The sequence below is a fragment of the Taudactylus pleione genome, unplaced genomic scaffold, assembly GCF_031769625.1.
Source record: "Taudactylus pleione unplaced genomic scaffold, aTauple2 ptg000019l, whole genome shotgun sequence".
Taxonomy (NCBI): Eukaryota; Metazoa; Chordata; class Amphibia; order Anura; family Myobatrachidae; genus Taudactylus; species Taudactylus pleione.
The window spans coordinates 8,431,798-8,449,962 of NW_028284421.1; the positions used below are offsets into that span (position 1 = coordinate 8,431,798).

The 18,165-nt window shown below is 41.5% G+C and overlaps 1 protein-coding gene across 2 annotated transcripts in view; it reads left to right on the plus strand.

The window, feature by feature from the left end:
* Nucleotides 1-18,165, plus strand: part of LOC148540319 (neuronal acetylcholine receptor subunit alpha-7) — a 252,249-nt gene that overhangs the window by 224,849 nt on the left and 9,235 nt on the right. For both annotated transcript variants that reach the window (XM_088443254.1, XM_088443263.1), the window contains 2 exons: nucleotides 5,377-5,544; nucleotides 15,642-15,836. In XM_088443254.1, the coding sequence (XP_088299380.1) occupies nucleotides 5,377-5,544; nucleotides 15,642-15,836 (363 nt within the window). The remainder of the gene's footprint in view (nucleotides 1-5,376; nucleotides 5,545-15,641; nucleotides 15,837-18,165) is intronic.

The window sequence follows — 18,165 nt, forward strand, 5'->3', positions numbered from 1 at the left end:
AAAAATTATTCAATTTATAGTGGATGCATTTGCAGGAAAAATATGTACATGATATTACATAACTGCCTTTACACTGCTCTTGTGCATTTTGTACTTTCATAAATGAGCTTCTTGCATATAGCCCTGTGTTTGATACAGTTGTACCTTTATGTATGCACATATTGTATGTGTACCTTCATAGATGACAGTATGTCTGTTCCTGTAAATACAAATGTTTTATTTTCTATGCATATAATATTGTGGGGAGTTAGAAACTACAGATGCATCTCATGTGGATCCTCTAAACCAGTGGTTCGCAAACTCGGTCCTCAGGACCCCACACAGGTCACGTTTTCAAGGTCACCCAGCAGGTGCACAGGTGTATTCACTACTCACTGACACATTTTAGAAGACCCACAGGTGGAGCTAATTATATAACTTATGAGTCTGTGAGGAGACCTGGAAAACAAGTACTGTTTGGGGTCTTGAGGACCGAGTTTGAGAACCTGTACTCTAAGCTGTGATCATAATCACAAACCTGGTAGTTTATGTTGTGGGATTTGTGGGCAGAGAAAAGCTAGACCTCACCTGGGACCAGACCCCAAGGAAGTGAGACAAATCACCAAATACTGGGGCAGATGTATGAAGCTCTGGAAAGTGATAAAGTGCAGAGTGATAAACGACCAACCAATCAGCTCACAACTGTCATGTTACAGGCTGTGTTTGAAAAATGACAGGTGGGAGCGGATTGGTTGGTCATGTATCACTCTGCACTTTATCACTTTCCACAGCTTCATACATCTGCCCCATTGTAAGAAAAGGTTTTAATTTCTACAGCAGTAGTTCTCAAACTCTGTCCTCGGGACCCCAGTTCATGTTTTTCAGATCACTTGTGGATTCTTATATTGTGCCAGTAGATGATACACCTGTACGGAATCGGTATGAAATTCCGACAGATGCAGAGATCCCGGCAGCGGCAGCCCGACAGCGCTGGAAATCCCGATCGTCCTCAGGTAAGTAATAACTATCCTAACGTAACCCCTCTAACCCTAACCCACTTTAGGGGTGCCTAACCCTAACCTCTCCCCCAAGTGTCTAACCCTAATCCCCCGTGTAAGTGCCTAACCCTAACCCCCCCCTTCCCTGCTGCCTAAACCTAAGTCCCCTGGGGGGGTGCCTAACCCTAAGTCCCCCCCGGGGGTGCCTAGCCCTAACCCTCCCGCCCCCTAGCCTAACCCTAACCCTCGGGAGTGCCTAACCCTAAGCCCCCACAGGTGCGCTAAACCTAACCCTCCCCCCCGCAGCTGTCTGCTCGCGGCGCCCGGCATCCCTTCGATCGGGATGTCTCCCGGCGTCGGGAAAATGACAGGCGTCTAGATATAGACGCTTGTCATTTAACCCTAGCCGGGATAAAGCAGTCGGGAAGCTGGCTGTCGGGATCACATCAGTCGGTTTCCTGATTGCATCCCACCTGTACACCTGCTAGGTTGAGAGACACTGTACTAAAGGCAGAGGGGGTGTTTACTAACAATAACTGATCACATTGCAATAGCAAAATAATTCTTTGCAATTACAAACTATGCTGTATTCTTATTTGTTCTTAATAATCTTAAATAATAGTCCAAATCATAATTCCTCAAAAAGTTCTTAATTGGGACTCTAGTATCCTAATTACATTTTGTTATTGAATAAATAATGAGTGCCCAATCTCTATTTGCAGCAAAGGGTACTCATATGCAGGGCTGCCTACATATTCATCGGGCCCTGGTACTGATGGGGCATGGCCACAGGTACAGGAGTGGCTACTTTCTGTCACAGACTATGGTCCTGTGGTGCTAGAAAAGGGGGATGTTGTCACAATATAATGGGTCGCTCGAATCTGCTCATATAAATAGTCTCTATATAGTGTTTATTTAGTTGTTTTGTTCTCTATGCAATTTTGACATCTAGCCAGGACTTATGCAGGATGTAATAAATTGCTTTTTTTTTTACTAATCTATGGGTGTGGCATCTTATTTCTGAGGAGTATAGATCCTATTTTTCTTCAGCTGATGTTTCTTTGTTTGTGATAGGGTTCTCTCTCGCTTTTTCTGCTATCTTTCTGTCTCTCTGATCTGATTTCAGTAACATTCTCTTGCTCTCACCATCTTTAACTGTCACTCTCTGCAACTTCCAACTGCCACAATCTGCTCAACATTACATGTTACTCACACACTCATCTGCTTTAACCCCTTAACGGCAACGTTGCATGGGATGTGACCGCAACCAGAAGTGCTTCAGCTGGCAAGGTCGCATCACATGCGACCATGCCACCCTGCTGCCTCCCCTGGCTTTTGCAGAGCAGATCTGTTCTGCACAAGTGCAGAACATATCTCCTCTGACTCCCAGGACCTACTGGAACTGATGCATAAGTCTGTGACCCCCAACATCACTTCTGGAATTGTACCCCAGACTGCAGTGTGAACGGCATTCTGAAGCCCATGCATAGGGGATTAAAGTGCGAGTAGGGGAACTTCCCCTCCAAGCACTATTTGACTGATCTCTGCAAGTTCAGAGATCGGCTAAAGCATGGTGGACTGATTCTCAGACCTCTCTGTCACACACTCCGCTGTGCTTGGCATGTGGAGATGGGGGTATATGTCCATGAGGGTGGGGGAAGTAACCCCTATGGGTGGATCTAGCATCGGTTGGTGTGGAGGAGGGGTAATATAGAGAAATATGATGCTGGAAAGGGGAGGGGGGTAAAATAATAACAAAAAAATTACATTGGTAACAGGGCAGATGGGGAGGAGTGGGTGCAAAGAAAAAGTGTCTTTTTACAGAGGGGGGGGGGGTTTGGCTTATACAACAGAGATATTTTTTACTACTAAGGGGGTGTGGGGTGTAGTATTATTAGGATTTTTGACCACTGGGGGGGTTTATTGCGAATATAGGGTGGGAAGTCATTTTAGAATGGAGGTCTACAGACACAGGGTGTTGAGGGTGCAAAACACCCCCTACATATATTTTTTTAAGATAAAATATTTATATATATTATTAAAAATTATTTTTATACTTAATTAAATGATAAAAAATAAACCCAACAATTTCTGAGCGATTTTATGGGAAAAAAAATTGTCAATTAAGTGGTTAAAAAAAATATATATTAACTTCATTGCGTACAGTTCATTCTAAATTGAATATTCCTATGTAGTTTCATATGCACATTACATTCTGCCATTTTTACATAAAAAGAGGACCTTTTCCCTCTTAATGAGAGTTGGTCTTGGGAATATTATAGGCCACATAAGTGAATGCCTCGGGCATCATTGCTCTAGTTGACGCTCAGATCACATTGACCTCTCAACAGCAACTCTACAGTTAGTGCTTTTTCCCATATTGTCATAATGCTGAAAAAGAACCACTGTCTGCAGCACTGCTGCTAGGAGAGATCACAGCTGACATCTCCTCCTAGCATCTCCCCACCACATCGATGCCAATGAGGAGAGAACAAAGAATCTGGAAGCAGATCATGTGACTTCTCCTAGTAACTTGACCACGTCAGTGCCAGCTGTCAGTGAGTGGGGGATTTTTAAAATATTCATGCGAAATGGTGATAGTAATTTTATTATATATTTATTTCTGTGTTTAGTTTCTTGATATTTATTTTATAGATATAAATTTGTGTTTTGTGTATTTAGCACTTTAAAAAAAAAAGATGTCAAAGACATAAAGCTATAAAATAGTGACTGCGTGAGTGTACAAACACAATGCTTGGTGGTAGAATTCAGGCGTGCACTGAGGAAGAGTTTCTGAGTACCAAGAAACACCCTTGCCCACCGATCACTAAGTGTAGTGTGGACCGCAGTGAGTGTGGTCCGCACTACACACTAACAAACACACCGCCACCGGGTAGTAAGCTCGTACTACCCGGGGGCAGTGTGTTTATTTTAGCAGCCAATGAGAGTCAGACAGACTCTCATTGGCTGCTGCTTCCACAGAGGGAGCCGGCTGGAGCCCACTCGTGAACTCTGCCGTCTGGCTCCCCCCGCAGCGGGTGATGGGGGAGACGTCATGACGTCTCTCCCATAGTGCAGAGTGTGCCGGGAGGAGCGAACAATGGTGGTCGCGGCAGGAGCGGGGATTCAGGTAAGTTTTTTTTTGTGTGTATATGTAAGAGGCACGGGCACTGGCACTGCATATTAGGGGAGGCACTACTGGGGGTACTGAATAGGGGGGGCAGCTACTGGTGGCACTGTATAGAGGGGGTGGCCAGTTTTGTGAGCACTGAATAGCGGGACTGCTATTTGGGGACACTATATAAGGGACACTACTGGGGGCACTGCATACCGGGGACTACTACTGGGTGCACTATATAAGGGCACTGCATAGGGGGGACTACTACTGGGGGCACTGTATAAGGGGCACTACTGGGGGCACTGCAAAGGGGGGACTACTACTAGGGGCACTATATAAGGGGCACTACTACTGGGGGCACTATATAAGGGGCACTACTAGGGGTACTGCAAAGGAGGGACTACTACTGGGGGCACTGTATAAGGGGTACTACTGGGGCCACTGCATAAGGGGGACTTCTACTGGGAGCACTGCAAAGGGACCACTACTGGGGGGAGGGAGGTCTTTAATGAATCATGCTGGCTGTATTTATTTGCCTGCTGCATTCATGTGTTTTAGTGATTGAGGTGTGGGTGTCTGTCTGTGTGTGTCTGTGTCAGTCAATGTGTGTGTACCCCGTCATAGGCTGAGTGGTATTTACTGTAGTGGTCCTAAATCCTGTGTAAGCTGTTTCTATCTATCTATCTATCTATCTATCTATCTATCTATCTATCTATCTATTTGTGGCTATATGTTTTTTTATTGGTTCGGTAACTAAGGATTTGGAAAAACCCCTTTCGAAATCCTGCGCTTGCCACTGGTGGGACTGGCTACAATATAAGCAGAACCAGCTAAAATCTTGCCTAGGGCATCTGTTCAGGGCTGGGTCTGCTTGTTGTAGTCATGTTTATTATGAATATGCGAATGTACTATAAAGTGCTATATAATATCCAACTCTCCCAATTCTAAATACATGTGGGCTCTGGATAGGTTTGTAGCTTGGGGGCAAGACTAAGACTACAGATGGTGAGTATTTTATATTTACTGCTTTGGGGAAGATTCCACTCTTGCAAACATGAGTTACTGTCCTCATAGGATCTTCTATATAAGGTGCTTTAAGAATCTGTTACATACTGTACAAGCTTGCTTAATAGGCACATTCTCTTTTTGCCCAAGTCTTAAAATTGTCTTTGTTGTGCTAAGATTTGTAGGTGCTTATACTCTAAAACTCCCAGATTTCCAACCACTGTTGTATTGTACGTAAGTAGAAGCTGATGCTCTCTTTCTCTTGTTTCTATTTAGGAATATTCAAGAGTTCATGCTACATTGACGTACGTTGGTTTCCATTTGATATTCAAAAGTGTAAGCTGAAATTTGGATCTTGGACTTATGGTGGATGGTCTCTGGACTTACAAATGCGAGAAGCAGACATTTCTGAGTATATCTCAAATGGAGAATGGGATCTAGTTGGTATGTTTTGAGCTGGAGAGCTCACCTGTATTCCCCTGTTTTTGATTTTTCCTTGGTCACTGTAACCATGATTTGACATTGTATGCACAATTATTACACTAGGGAACAAAAAAAATTTTTTTTTTCTTGCCAAGGATTGAAGATCGGTATGAGAGTACTCGCAGGTCCTATTTTCGCATTAGATCTTCGCTATAGCTGAATTGGCTCCAGTTTTAAAATGAATGAAAAATTATAAAATTCAATTATTTTCTCCATTTGAAGTACCTTACTAGTGTAGGCCTGTTTTACTTAACAGAATCAACTTAGTTTAGCTTTTTTTAACAACTACCCTCTTTCAACAATAACAAGAATTTGTTTTATTTGTGATAACGTAGCTGGTAGTCACCTTTGAGACACATAACACATTCAAATCTCCTCACTAATGCTGGGAGGAGGCGTGGCAGTGCACTGCTGAGCCTGCTGGGACATCCTGAGACCACAGCCACGCCTCCTCCCAGCATACAGAGAGGAGCAACACATAACACATTCATATCTCCTCACTAACACTGGGAGGAGGTGTGGCAGTGCACTGCTGAGCCTGCTGGGACATCCTCAGACCACAGCCACGCCTCCTCCCAGCATACAGAGAGGAGCAACACATAACACATTCATATCTCCTCACTAACACTGGGAGGAGGCGTGGCAGTGCACTGCTGAGCCTGCTGGGACATCCTCAGACCACAGCCACGCCTCCTCCCAGCATACAGAGAGGAGCAACACATAACACATTCTTATCTCCTCACTAACACTGGGAGGAGGCGTGGCAGTGCACTGCTGAGCCTGCTGGGACATCCTCAGACCACAGCCATGCCTTCTCCCAGCATACAGAGAGGAGCAATGGAGAGGACTGAGTGACTCAGTGCACACCTCCTGTTCCTTTGTTCGGCCCTCTCCCTGTCCCACCACAATCAATTTCCTGCCGTTTGGGCTTGCTTTGTTCAGTAGGTCCTCAGCTTTTGTTAGGAGTTAGCACTAAATGTGTGAAACAAAACATTTTCGCTGTAAAAATAAGTTCTTCCTGGAGACGGTGTATTAACAACCCTGATGTTTTTTGTTATATTTGTGGAAAATATAGTGTTGCAAAAGAAAGAAAAAATATAACTGTATTCGTAAAACAAGCATATCAGTCTTCTTTTGGACGTCACATAAGCCAAGATTTGGGTGCCTCACAAAGTTTGTAAAACCTGTGTGGAATCACTCCGCAATTGGACTAAAGGTGATCGAAAAGGACTTAATTTCGGCATGCCTATGATGTGGTGTGAGCCAAAAGGTCACTTGAGTGACTGCTATTTTTCTGCTGTAAATGTGAAGGGTATGAATCGATTTAAGAAAAGCAAATGGGAATACCCAAGTATGAATTAGACAAAACAAACGATACCACATAGCGAAGATTTACCTGTACCATCACTCAGTTCTTTGTGCGAAGTTAAATATGATGTGGAAATGTTAATTTCATCCAGTGCAAGTGACAAAACAGATGAAACTGAGTTTAAAGAAAGTTCCACTACTCCAAACAAATTTTCTCAAAAGGAACTAAACGATTTAATTCATGACTTGAATTTATCGCAAAAAGGAGCTGAGCTTCTAGCATCCAGACTTCAAGAAAAGCAACGTCTTGAGCTGGATGTTACTATAACATCATATCGAAATAGAGAGCAAGCCATACTGCCGTTCTTTAGCCAAGATAACAATCTTATGTATAGCAACAATATTCCAGAACTTCTCCAGATGATGGGCTTACCAGAATATCGAGCAGAAGACTGCCGGCTCTTTTTGGATAGTTCTAAAAGGATCTTAAAATGCATATTACTGCACAATGAGAATACATTTGTGTCGATTCCTATCGGTCATTGAACAAAACTTAAAGAACAGTATGAAAATATCAATTTAGTCTTATTCTCAGCATCAATAGGCTGTTTGTGTCGATTTAAAAATGGTAAACTTTGTTCTTGGGCAGCAAAGTGGATATACTAAGTATCCATGTCACATATGCTTATGGGATAGTCGTGCAAAACAAAAGCACTGGCAGCAAACCGTATGGCCTCCAAGAGAAGTTATAACTAGGAGAAGCCAACATCATTCATGAGCCCTTAATTAACAGGAAAAAAATGATACTGCCGCCTCTCCATATCAAACTGGGTGTAATGAAACAATTTGTAAAAGCATTGGACAGGTCAGGTGATTGTTTCATATACAGTATATTTGTCGAAAATTTCCATCTCTTAGTATTGAAAAATTAAAGGCAGGAATTTTTGACGGCCCACAGATACGGAAAATGGTGAAGGATCCAAATTTTACCACATCTGTGACTGAAACCGAATCTGAAGCATGGCTGAGTTATGTGTCTATCATTCAAATTTTTTTAGGCAATCACAAGGCAGACAACTATCACAAATTAGTCCACATGGTAAAATGTTTCGAGAAAAGTAGGTGCCAATGAGTATTATAGTAAATTTTTTGTACAGCCATTTAGATCACTTTCTGTCCAATCTAGGAGATTTAAGTGAAGAACAGGGTGAATGGTTCCACCAGGATATTCAGGTAATGAAAGTAAGATATCAAGGAAGGTGGGATCATCACATGATAGCCGATTACTGTTGGAGTCTACAGAGGGACTGCTCGCAACAAGAATACAAAAGAAAATCTTACAAAAAATGGTTCTCATAGCTTCCCAACACTTATGTATGTAATTATCCTGCTCCCAGCTTGAAAAAGGCTACAGACGTAGCCGAAACGCGTTGCTGCTCTCATACAAAGTTTTCCTGGGGACTCTGTCTTTAGTACTTATACGCTGCCCTACCATTAGAAGCCGCTGACTGCTCTTTAAATTACTAATGTGAAACTCCTGACCGCTGGGTCACTGCTGAGACATAGACAGACTTCTACAACGTAGTGAACACATGTGGCCTTCTGATTGTGGATTATCCTCCGCTGGCACATTACACCGCCAGCTACACGGAGACAGGAGCTGCCTGTCACTCCAGCAGTACCCAGGTGCTCCGTCAGGATCACTGCAAGGATGGAGACTAGCTTCAATCACGGAGCCGCCACAAGTCGTTGCTTGATAGCCGGGCAACTACTTGCCATTTAAATATCAATTCATGCTAATTGGCTGTCCAGAAATGTAAGCCACTTGTGAGTGCTATTTCCCAGTACATCCAGATATTCTGCTGTACCGTGTTGTTCCATCCACAGGCACAGTATTGGTCACAGTAAGCCAAAGATAGTACTGGTATCTATTTCACCCATTGTCATATATGGGACTGTCACACATCAATCAGTCAAGGTGTCCATATCAATATCTATGACTGGACTTATTCCTAAAAATATGACTGAAATATGACTTACTGACTGAGTTTTTTTTTACCAATACCACAGCCTATTATCAATCATCGTGGTGGGCATAATTTTACCTATATTAATCACCATCTATAGGGAGAGTTGTAAACTAATGACAGACACCTTATCTGTCCACCTGGGAATCCCCTAAGAATCCTTATACTCTTGGATATTATATCTATCACCTGGGTTTTTTACCTCAGTGAATGTGTATTTATCACAGTTTTTATGTTGCAATTTGTATCTGGCTATTGGGAAACAAACCTTTTTACAGGAGTCTGATCAACTAAATTTTTTTCTGATACAAATGTGTCATTCAATATGTGTTCCTATCTAGATACATATACTAGGTAGTAGAAGAGTTGTATGTGTGTATATATATATATATATATATATATATATGCATACACATCTGTATATGTGTATATATATTAGGGATGTGCAGGCTCGGATAGGTTCGAGTTTGCACGTGGAGTTCGGATTTTTCCCTCCAAAAAAACGGAACTCAGAACGAGGCAAAACGTCATCTTACATGGACGAACATCATCATTCCTGGACAAAAGACCAGGAATGATGATGTTCGTCCATGTAAGATGACGTTTTGCCTCGTTCTGAGTTCCGTTTTTTTGGAGGGAAAAATCCGAACTCCACGTGCAAACTCGAACCTATCCGAGCCTGCACATCCCTAATATATATATATATAATATCATTGTTTCTTTACTTGTATGTTTATGCACATTGTTTTACTTAAGGTGTAATAAATTACATTCTACATTTATTTATATGTGTTATCACCTTATGTCCCAACATAAGTATTAGAGCGCAGTTTTATCCACTTTTTGTTACGGTTCTCTTAGCTTCCTAACACTTATGTATGTAATTATCCTGTGTCTTTTTATAACCTTTTATGAATAAAATTTAATCAGAATAAAAAAAAATCTTTTTAACTATTTTTAACATTGTTTAATTAAATTTTTCACAAATATTAAAGACATATGCATATCTCAAAACTAGAGCCAATTGAAAAAAAGCATGGCATAGTCATGATCAGGAGCACAAAATGAATCGAAATCGAACATTAAATCCCTGGCAACAGACTGACTGTTCCCCAGTGTTATCTAATGCACTGTATTTTACTGTGTTCTGTAACTACCCCCAGCAATTAAGGCTCTGAATGGCTCATGGCAGTATTCTTCCGTAAGTTAAGATACAATGGGCCAAATGTAATAGGATGAGAGTTTAGAAAATGTGAGAGTGTAGCAGTAAAACTCTCACACTCATTCATTGATCGACTTGTATTATCAATACAGGAAACACCTGGATGAGAGTTTAAGGGGCATATGTATCAAAGCTTGATGTGAGATAAAATTGTGAAATATATATCACCAACCAATCAGCTCCAAACTATCATTTCTTAAACACAGTCTGCAAAATGTAAGTTAGAAGCTGATTGGTTGGTGATATACAGTATATCTCACAATTTTATCTCACATAAAGCTTTGATACATATGCCCCTAAATCTTGAGAGTTTTTGAGTCTGTAAAACATGCAAGTTTTCCTGTTCTGTGACATTATTACATTGGCTGAGTTTAAAAATGTGAAAGTTTTCTCACACGTTTTCTAAACTCTCACCCTATTACATATGGCCCAATATGTCTGATCAGGGGCATTTTAAGAGAGTTAAGGGCCCATTTGCAGACTCAGTGTGGGTCCCCTCCTCTCTTGTGCTGTGCCGCCGAGTCACTATGGTGCAGTAGTTTCTGGCTTAGTGCCAGTATTTACTGCGTATGCGCGGGTCTCCGAGAAAATGGCATCTGCACCATTTTCCCGGGAACAGCAGTACTGCACATGCGCGAATAACTGGGAAGATAGCAGCCACTAAAGACTGCAGAAAGTTGAGTATAAACTAAATATGGGTTCAGGGTGTGCGGTTTGGGCACCCCTGGACCCAGGGGAACGTGTGCACCGCACACCCTACACCCATTATAGATACGCCGGTATCTGATGTACCTATGAAAGGACATTTCCCCCACAGTTTCCGCTTGGTTTATTTACATCTAAAATTATTTTATGTCGCTGTGTGTGACTAACAAACCCAATATTTGTTTGGGAGCAATCAGAGGTTGATCAGTCAATTAACATATTCAGAAAACCAAATGCTAATCATTATCCTACAAAAGTCTTTATGAAATATTTCTATGCTAGTGTTGCAAACCCCAGAAATGTTTTTTTACTGGCAGCTAACATGTTTATACATATTAAAATATATTGTCTGGAACTAAGAATAAAATCAACATTTACAACCACAAGAGGATTGTGAATTAGTTCACATCAGGGCACAATTTAAAATACTTGGGGGCCTATTCATCAACACTAAAATAAAGTTTTTAAGGACATTTTCCTTAAATAACGTTATTTTGGTATTCATGTAGCCACTTAGCACAGGAGATATCACAGATATCTCCTTGCTAAGTCCCCCTGTGTTAATTTCCACACTCCCCATACATTAGTATGGGGATTTGGAAATTGTGGTATTCATCAAATTCTGAAAATTATAAATTTTCGGAATTTGATGCAGTTACTATTCGCCACTGTGAGGTGTATCCGCGTGTGCAGGTCCCCCGACGAGTCCCTCCGGCGCTCTTCTCCGTCCTCAGGCTCCGGTGGCTGATCGGACATGTGTGCTCCCCAGCAGAGCACAAGAAAGTTTAGACAAAAAAAAAGAGTTTATTTTTTAAACTTAACGCATCTGTAGGCAGTGCTGCGCATGCGCTGGTTTTACAGATGTAACAGCACATGCGCAGCAGTGTTTCCAGATGCGATAAGGTAGTGTAGGCAGGGAAAAGTGTCTATTTCCCGAAAAGCTGTCATCGCAAAAATGACATCTTTTCGGAATAGATACTTATGGAGAGGTGGAATGATGAATTCCACCTATAATTAGCTAGAACCCCATGAGAGTTCTAAAGCTAATTATCTCCAGAGAATTTTTAGGTTTAATGAATAGGCCCCTTGGTCTGATACTTCTGTAGTGTTGTAATGTCAGGAAGATGACTGATTTCCATACATTCCTGTAATTTACATTTGTGTCCTGCTGCCTGTTACCAAGTTTGCTGATGGTTAGCAACCCAGTCTTGTTGATGCATCTATTATTGAATGAATTGCCAGCATTTGTATTTTGTAGCTCACACTACAGTAATACAGATGTCTATGCTATATGTACACAGTGAAATTTCAGTTACTGCCTCAGGCAACAAAAACAAAACCAACCACTAGTTACATATATACATGCTATAATTAAAGTACACTATCCTGGATAGATTAGTTGTAGAAAAAGATTATTATATTTTACACCCAGCAAATCAATAATTTTAGTAGGCGTTTACAATATATCATGATTTATGTTGATGCTTGTATAAATAAATGTAATAACAATATATTTACATATTCATGTAAATTAAGGCTATTTTACTAGTTATACTAACCAGGTGATGATCATAAGTGGAGACTCATCATTCAAATATTATTGCAGTGTATACTGGCTGGTTGGGGTCATTTATTAACATCAAAACAATTAACAGAACCGAGTTGAAGTAGGTTAGCACTAATTGTGTGTGTTCAAATGGTGCCATGCCTATTTGCTGGCAGATTGTGGCGGCTTGGTGACACTACCAATAGCTGTCCCAGAGTTGTTGCAAAACCCGTATGGGCAGTAGGTCCTCGTCGCGGCCGGTCTGGTGACTGATTCAACTTTTAGCCTGTTCATCTCATCTGCTGTAATGACCGTCGATGAGCAGCGGCAGTGTGTAGATATTGGTCACGAGTGTTGTACCTGTGTGGGCAGTGGGTACCCGTCGTGGCCATTCCGGTACTATTTCACTTTCAGCCCCATTCTTCTCCTCGGCTGTTCTGACAGTCACTTGCCTGTATTCAACATATACAGTATATGACTATAGTTAACAAAAAAATAAATAGAAGCACAGTCACTCAATACAGAGATAACTCAAATGAGGCCAAACAATGAGGAAGAGAAAGAGAGAGAAAAATACATATACATTTTTATTTTATCAGGAACAAACATGAGAAACAACCTTCAGTTAGGAGAAACAACCTCCAATTAGGAGAAATAATACATATCAGGAATGAAGAAGAATAAAAATGCCAGATAATAAAGTTATATACAAGTAAACAAGTCGAGATTTTTCTTCTTCTGTACGTAAAATTGTAAAACTATATAGTAAAGAAATATATCTGAAAGAACCACTATTAATTAAATATGTACAACTAGAAATGAAAAGAAACAACAGCCACTAAAACAAAATATCCCATATAACATACAAAAATATACACAAAACTTGATTGATCACTTATTATAACTATAATGGATAATCAGTGAACAAGTGTGAAATAGAATAGAAATTAGCAGCCAGAATTAATATCAACAAAGAAGCACGGAGTGAGCTAAACCAATCCCACTTACACACTCTCACAAATCCACCAATAGATATGGAGCATGTACAGTACGTCATAAGAAGGAAATCAGAACATCCTTGATAAAGGTGGGTATGCAGAAACGCGTTAGTAGCAGAACTAGATACACATCAGGAACAAGTTTTTACTGCCTTTTACATTGTTTGGAATAACGCAAGAACTTTGACTAGCACTGCACCAATTCTGGCGCACACACATACTACTGACAACAGCTGCGGCTCTCTCCTGAGACCACAGGAGAGACGCAGATGGGAGAAAAAGGAAGTTCTCCACTTCGAGTGATATTATCATATCACTTGCTACAAACATCCCTACATACTGCTGCATACAGGCAAGTGACTGTCACAATGGGATCGCTATGATTTACCGCCGCCCGACAGCGGAAGCCCAGCAGAGGTGAAGATCCTGACTGCGCTACTCATAAGTATAAACTAACCTAACCCCCCAACCCTAACCCTCCCTTAGGGGTGCATAACCCTAACCTTCCCCCACCAAGTGACTAAACCTAACCCACCCTTCCCCGCTGCCTAAACCTAAGTCTTCTGGGGGGTGCCTAACCCTAACCTCCCCCCAGGGGTGCCTAACCCTAACCCCCCCTTCCCCTAGCCTAAACCTAACACTCCCGGGGGGGTGCCTAACACCCCCTGGGAGCCCCTAACCTAACCCTCCCCCACGCAGCTGTTCGCGTCCGGCACGTGGCTTACCTTCGATCGGGAAGCCGGGCGTCGGTCTCCCAGCGTAGGTAAAATGACAGGCATCAGGATCTCGACGCCTGTCATTTAACCCTAGATGGGATTAGACAGTCGGGAAGTCGGCGGTCGGGATTCCGTCCTTTGGCTTCCTGACTGCTTCCCGTCACAACAGCCAAGGAGAAGAATGGGCTGAAAGTGAAATATTACCAGAGTGGCCACGATGGGTACCTGCTGCCCACACAGATACAACACTCATCACTAATATCCACACACCGCCGCTGCATATCGATGGACGTTACAGCTGATGATAGGAACAGGACAGACTAAAAAGTGGAATCAGTCACCAAAGTGATCACGATGGGGACCCGCTGCCCATCAACTCTGGGACTTGATACAGATATTGGTTGTGTCGCCCATTGGCCTCCATCTGCCAGCACATAGGCACAGCACCATTTGGATACACACAATTAGTGCTAACCTACTTCAACTGCGGGACGCCGCTGGGCTAAATAAAACACATCAGTCAGAGGTAGGAGCCAAATCCAAGCAGGGGACATATGTCAAGGCCAATCTGGACCAGGTACATATGGGACGTGGTCCCTGAAGGAGTAACCTACACCCACTAACTCTGTACTATATACTGTATATACTGTTTTTTATCGTAAGGTTGGAGCACTGTGTCTCCGGTAGATTAACTATAATAAACAAGACATTAGAGAATATTTTAGAGTCTATGATTATTCCTCACACACATAATACGTGTTTCACAAATTGGTTTTAAATAGAGAACATGGGACTCTCTAAGAAATAGATATAAATAAATTGTGCTATTGAGACACACAAAGGGTGTACCATTATATTGAAATTTTCTTTTAATCTTATCCTCAAAACAACCACAAAAATAAACAAAGGTGTAGCGCTCTAGCAACCCCCCTAATAATAAGCCAGTATCCAACTGCCTTTGTGCATATAGCCACACCGCGTACTGTTTTTCCATCCATAGCCATCATTAGTATCGGCACTTACACCTCCCACATGCTGGTTGCAGAGAGATCCCTCAGAAACAGGAGTCCCTCCTCCATCAGACAAATACGGAAGTCTGTATACAGTACTTCCCCACTACAGTCCTATGACACTCCCAGCAAACAGATCTTTTCTGTGCGCTCACTAGGTAGCTGCCCAGTTGCCAATTTCACAGAGTTATCCGGCCATGCACGGAAAGGACTGTTTGCTCGTGTATCCTCTGCCAAAGTGTGTACGCATTGTGATTTCTGTTTGCAGCACATGTGTAGTCTTCTGATAATCACACCTGATCTAGAATCAAGTCCAAAGTCTCCAGGTGAGACTTGTGATTTGTGATTATTACAGAACTTACTTCCTTTCACCAGTGTTTGATAAATTAGATATCTGTGTGTTTATTATTCTTATTATGAAACATTTCTATGCTGTTGAATATATTTATTTACTGATATATATTTTTTTACTTCAGAGAAAAGAAAAAGAAGAAAAGTATGACAATTCAATGTATTTTCTCTGTAGGAGTCCCTGGGAAAAGGTCTGAGAGTTTTTATGACTGCTGTAAAGAACCATATCCAGATGTGACATTCACTATTACAATGAGACGCAGAACTTTGTATTATGGACTGAACCTCCTTATTCCCTGTGTGCTGATATCTGCGCTTGCCTTGCTAGTGTTTCTGCTTCCGGCAGACTCAGGAGAGAAGATCTCACTTGGTAAACATGCAGCTACTGGAAAACAGAATTGACTTTCATAGGATCAGCAAAGTGTAGACGTTTGAAATCTAGACTTGCGAATACACTTAGGTGATTATACAGAAAGCAGAAAGCAGAGCTATTATGCAGCAAGATGCAGCAGTTACACATTTTATTATTCAGGACTTCCATTACAGTATGTCCTTTGACTTTCAGAAATGAATCATTTTTAAAACTGACATACAGTTTTATCTACACATCATTTAAAATCCTGACAGGTTGAACTGTATACAGGGATTTAGATTAAGATGGGAAACCTTTTAATAGAAAGTTTTTTGGTGCTTCCGTATATTTGCGACCCCCTGGTTACGCTACTTACGTATCTTCACTGTTCAGTGAAGATACGTAAGTAGCGTAAACTTGAGGATATACCATTCGGCTCCTTGCGGGCTTGCTTTGCTTGCCACACTGCGAGCACGGTGGCTTGCTTTGCTCGCCACATGGATTTATTCCCCCTCCATGCCAATTTGGATGGTAGGGAATGACGTTGGATGGTAGGGAATGACGTTGGACATTAGCGTAAAGATGAGCCAGAATCCAATGTCATTCCCTACCATCCAACGTCAATCCCTACCATCCAAGTGGGCATGGAGGTGGAATAAATCCATGTGGCGAGTGAAGTGAGCCACCGTGCCCGCAGAGTGGTGAGCGCAGCGAGCCCACAAGGGGCCGAATAGTGTTTCCTGGTTACGGTACTTACGTAGCATAACCAGGGGGCTGCAAAGATATGGAAGTACCAGTTTTTTTATGTTTAGAGAAGACAAAAACACCAATGGGTTTTGGTTATAAAAATGTCTTGGGTTGAGGCTTAATTCTCAGATACAGAACTAATACATGTATGAATAGACACAGAGGGCGGGATGTACTAAAGGGGAAAATGCGGTAAAACCCCCGAAACTGCAGCATTCACCATATGTACAAAGCAGTCCCAGTGGGTAACGCCACCTGAAGAGGCTTCTTATCTGGAAGCTCCTACTTTGTAGGGATCCGATTGGATCTCTCCCATCATCGCTGTGGCCTTCTATGCATCCTTTGCGATATTCCAGGTACATACCGCAGTAATCAACTGGATGAGTGGTGGGATGCATTGCATCGTTGATGTAATGCTTAGTACATCCAATCCAGAATCACTAAGAAGCAGTTTTCTGCACTCTTGAACAGAAATTCAGTTCTAAAAATTCAGAACTGCATTGCAATTTTTAACGTGCCAATGCACCTTTCTTGTCCATTTAGCACATTCATATTGTACTTTTAGCATAGCACCCAGCCATCCTTATTTCAGTGGTATTATCGCCATTTGCAGGGAATTGGGAGATATTCTACTGCTATACACAGTGGAGGCATAATAAAAATTTATATATATATATATATATATATATATATACAGTAGAGTCCCGGCATTTACTTAAAGTAAGATAGTTCTGGCGTGGGTGCCCGTGTAGCAAATAGGCAAATGGCGGCACTCCATGCCTTGATAAGTAATTAAATGGAGTGCCGCCATTTGTCTATTTGCTATATATATATATATATATATTATATACTGTAAAAAAAAACAGCTGTTGGTTTGGCCACGCACACTATGATACAGCAGCCACACAATGTTCTAGTTTTTTTATTATAAATATTAAATATAGAAAAATGGAAATGCATGTCCTTTTTGCAGGATAGTGAGTGCACCTGAAAATACACATGGTGGGGAGAATAAAAACTTAACTTCATGCTGTCAGAATGAAAGTGGCAATGACTTGTCTGAATTGTAAGCTGTACAAAGTGCCCAGACTATGATTTGTACCTTTGTGTTACTTTGGAATCCACACTGGAAGGATCACAAATTAGTCTGTGAGCACCAACTTGGTTTCGCTGATATCTCATGAGTGGAGTGTCAGGAGTGTGCTTCCAATTCCCATTCAGACAGTGGGGCTTTCCTGCAGGCTGAGCACTTGTGTTCTCCCTGCATCTTCCTGTGCGTAAACTGGGTGCAAGAAGGTCCACTGTGAACTGCATACAAATTGTTGGCCTACCTCCTCTTTATCCTGCATGCACTTTAGAGAGGACATACTCCCAAATTGTAAATCTAACTGCAATTAGCATGGTATAAAACTAGGGATATTATAATAATATAAAACTATACAGTACTGTACATTTATAATACATTTCTAACACATGGAAAATAACTGAAAATGTAATTTAGTGTTAGTTTTTTTGAGACATTCTTTACTGTCATTAATAAAATACAAGCTACGTTTTGTTGCTATTTAAAAAAAATAATATCCCTGGTTTCATCATTTTA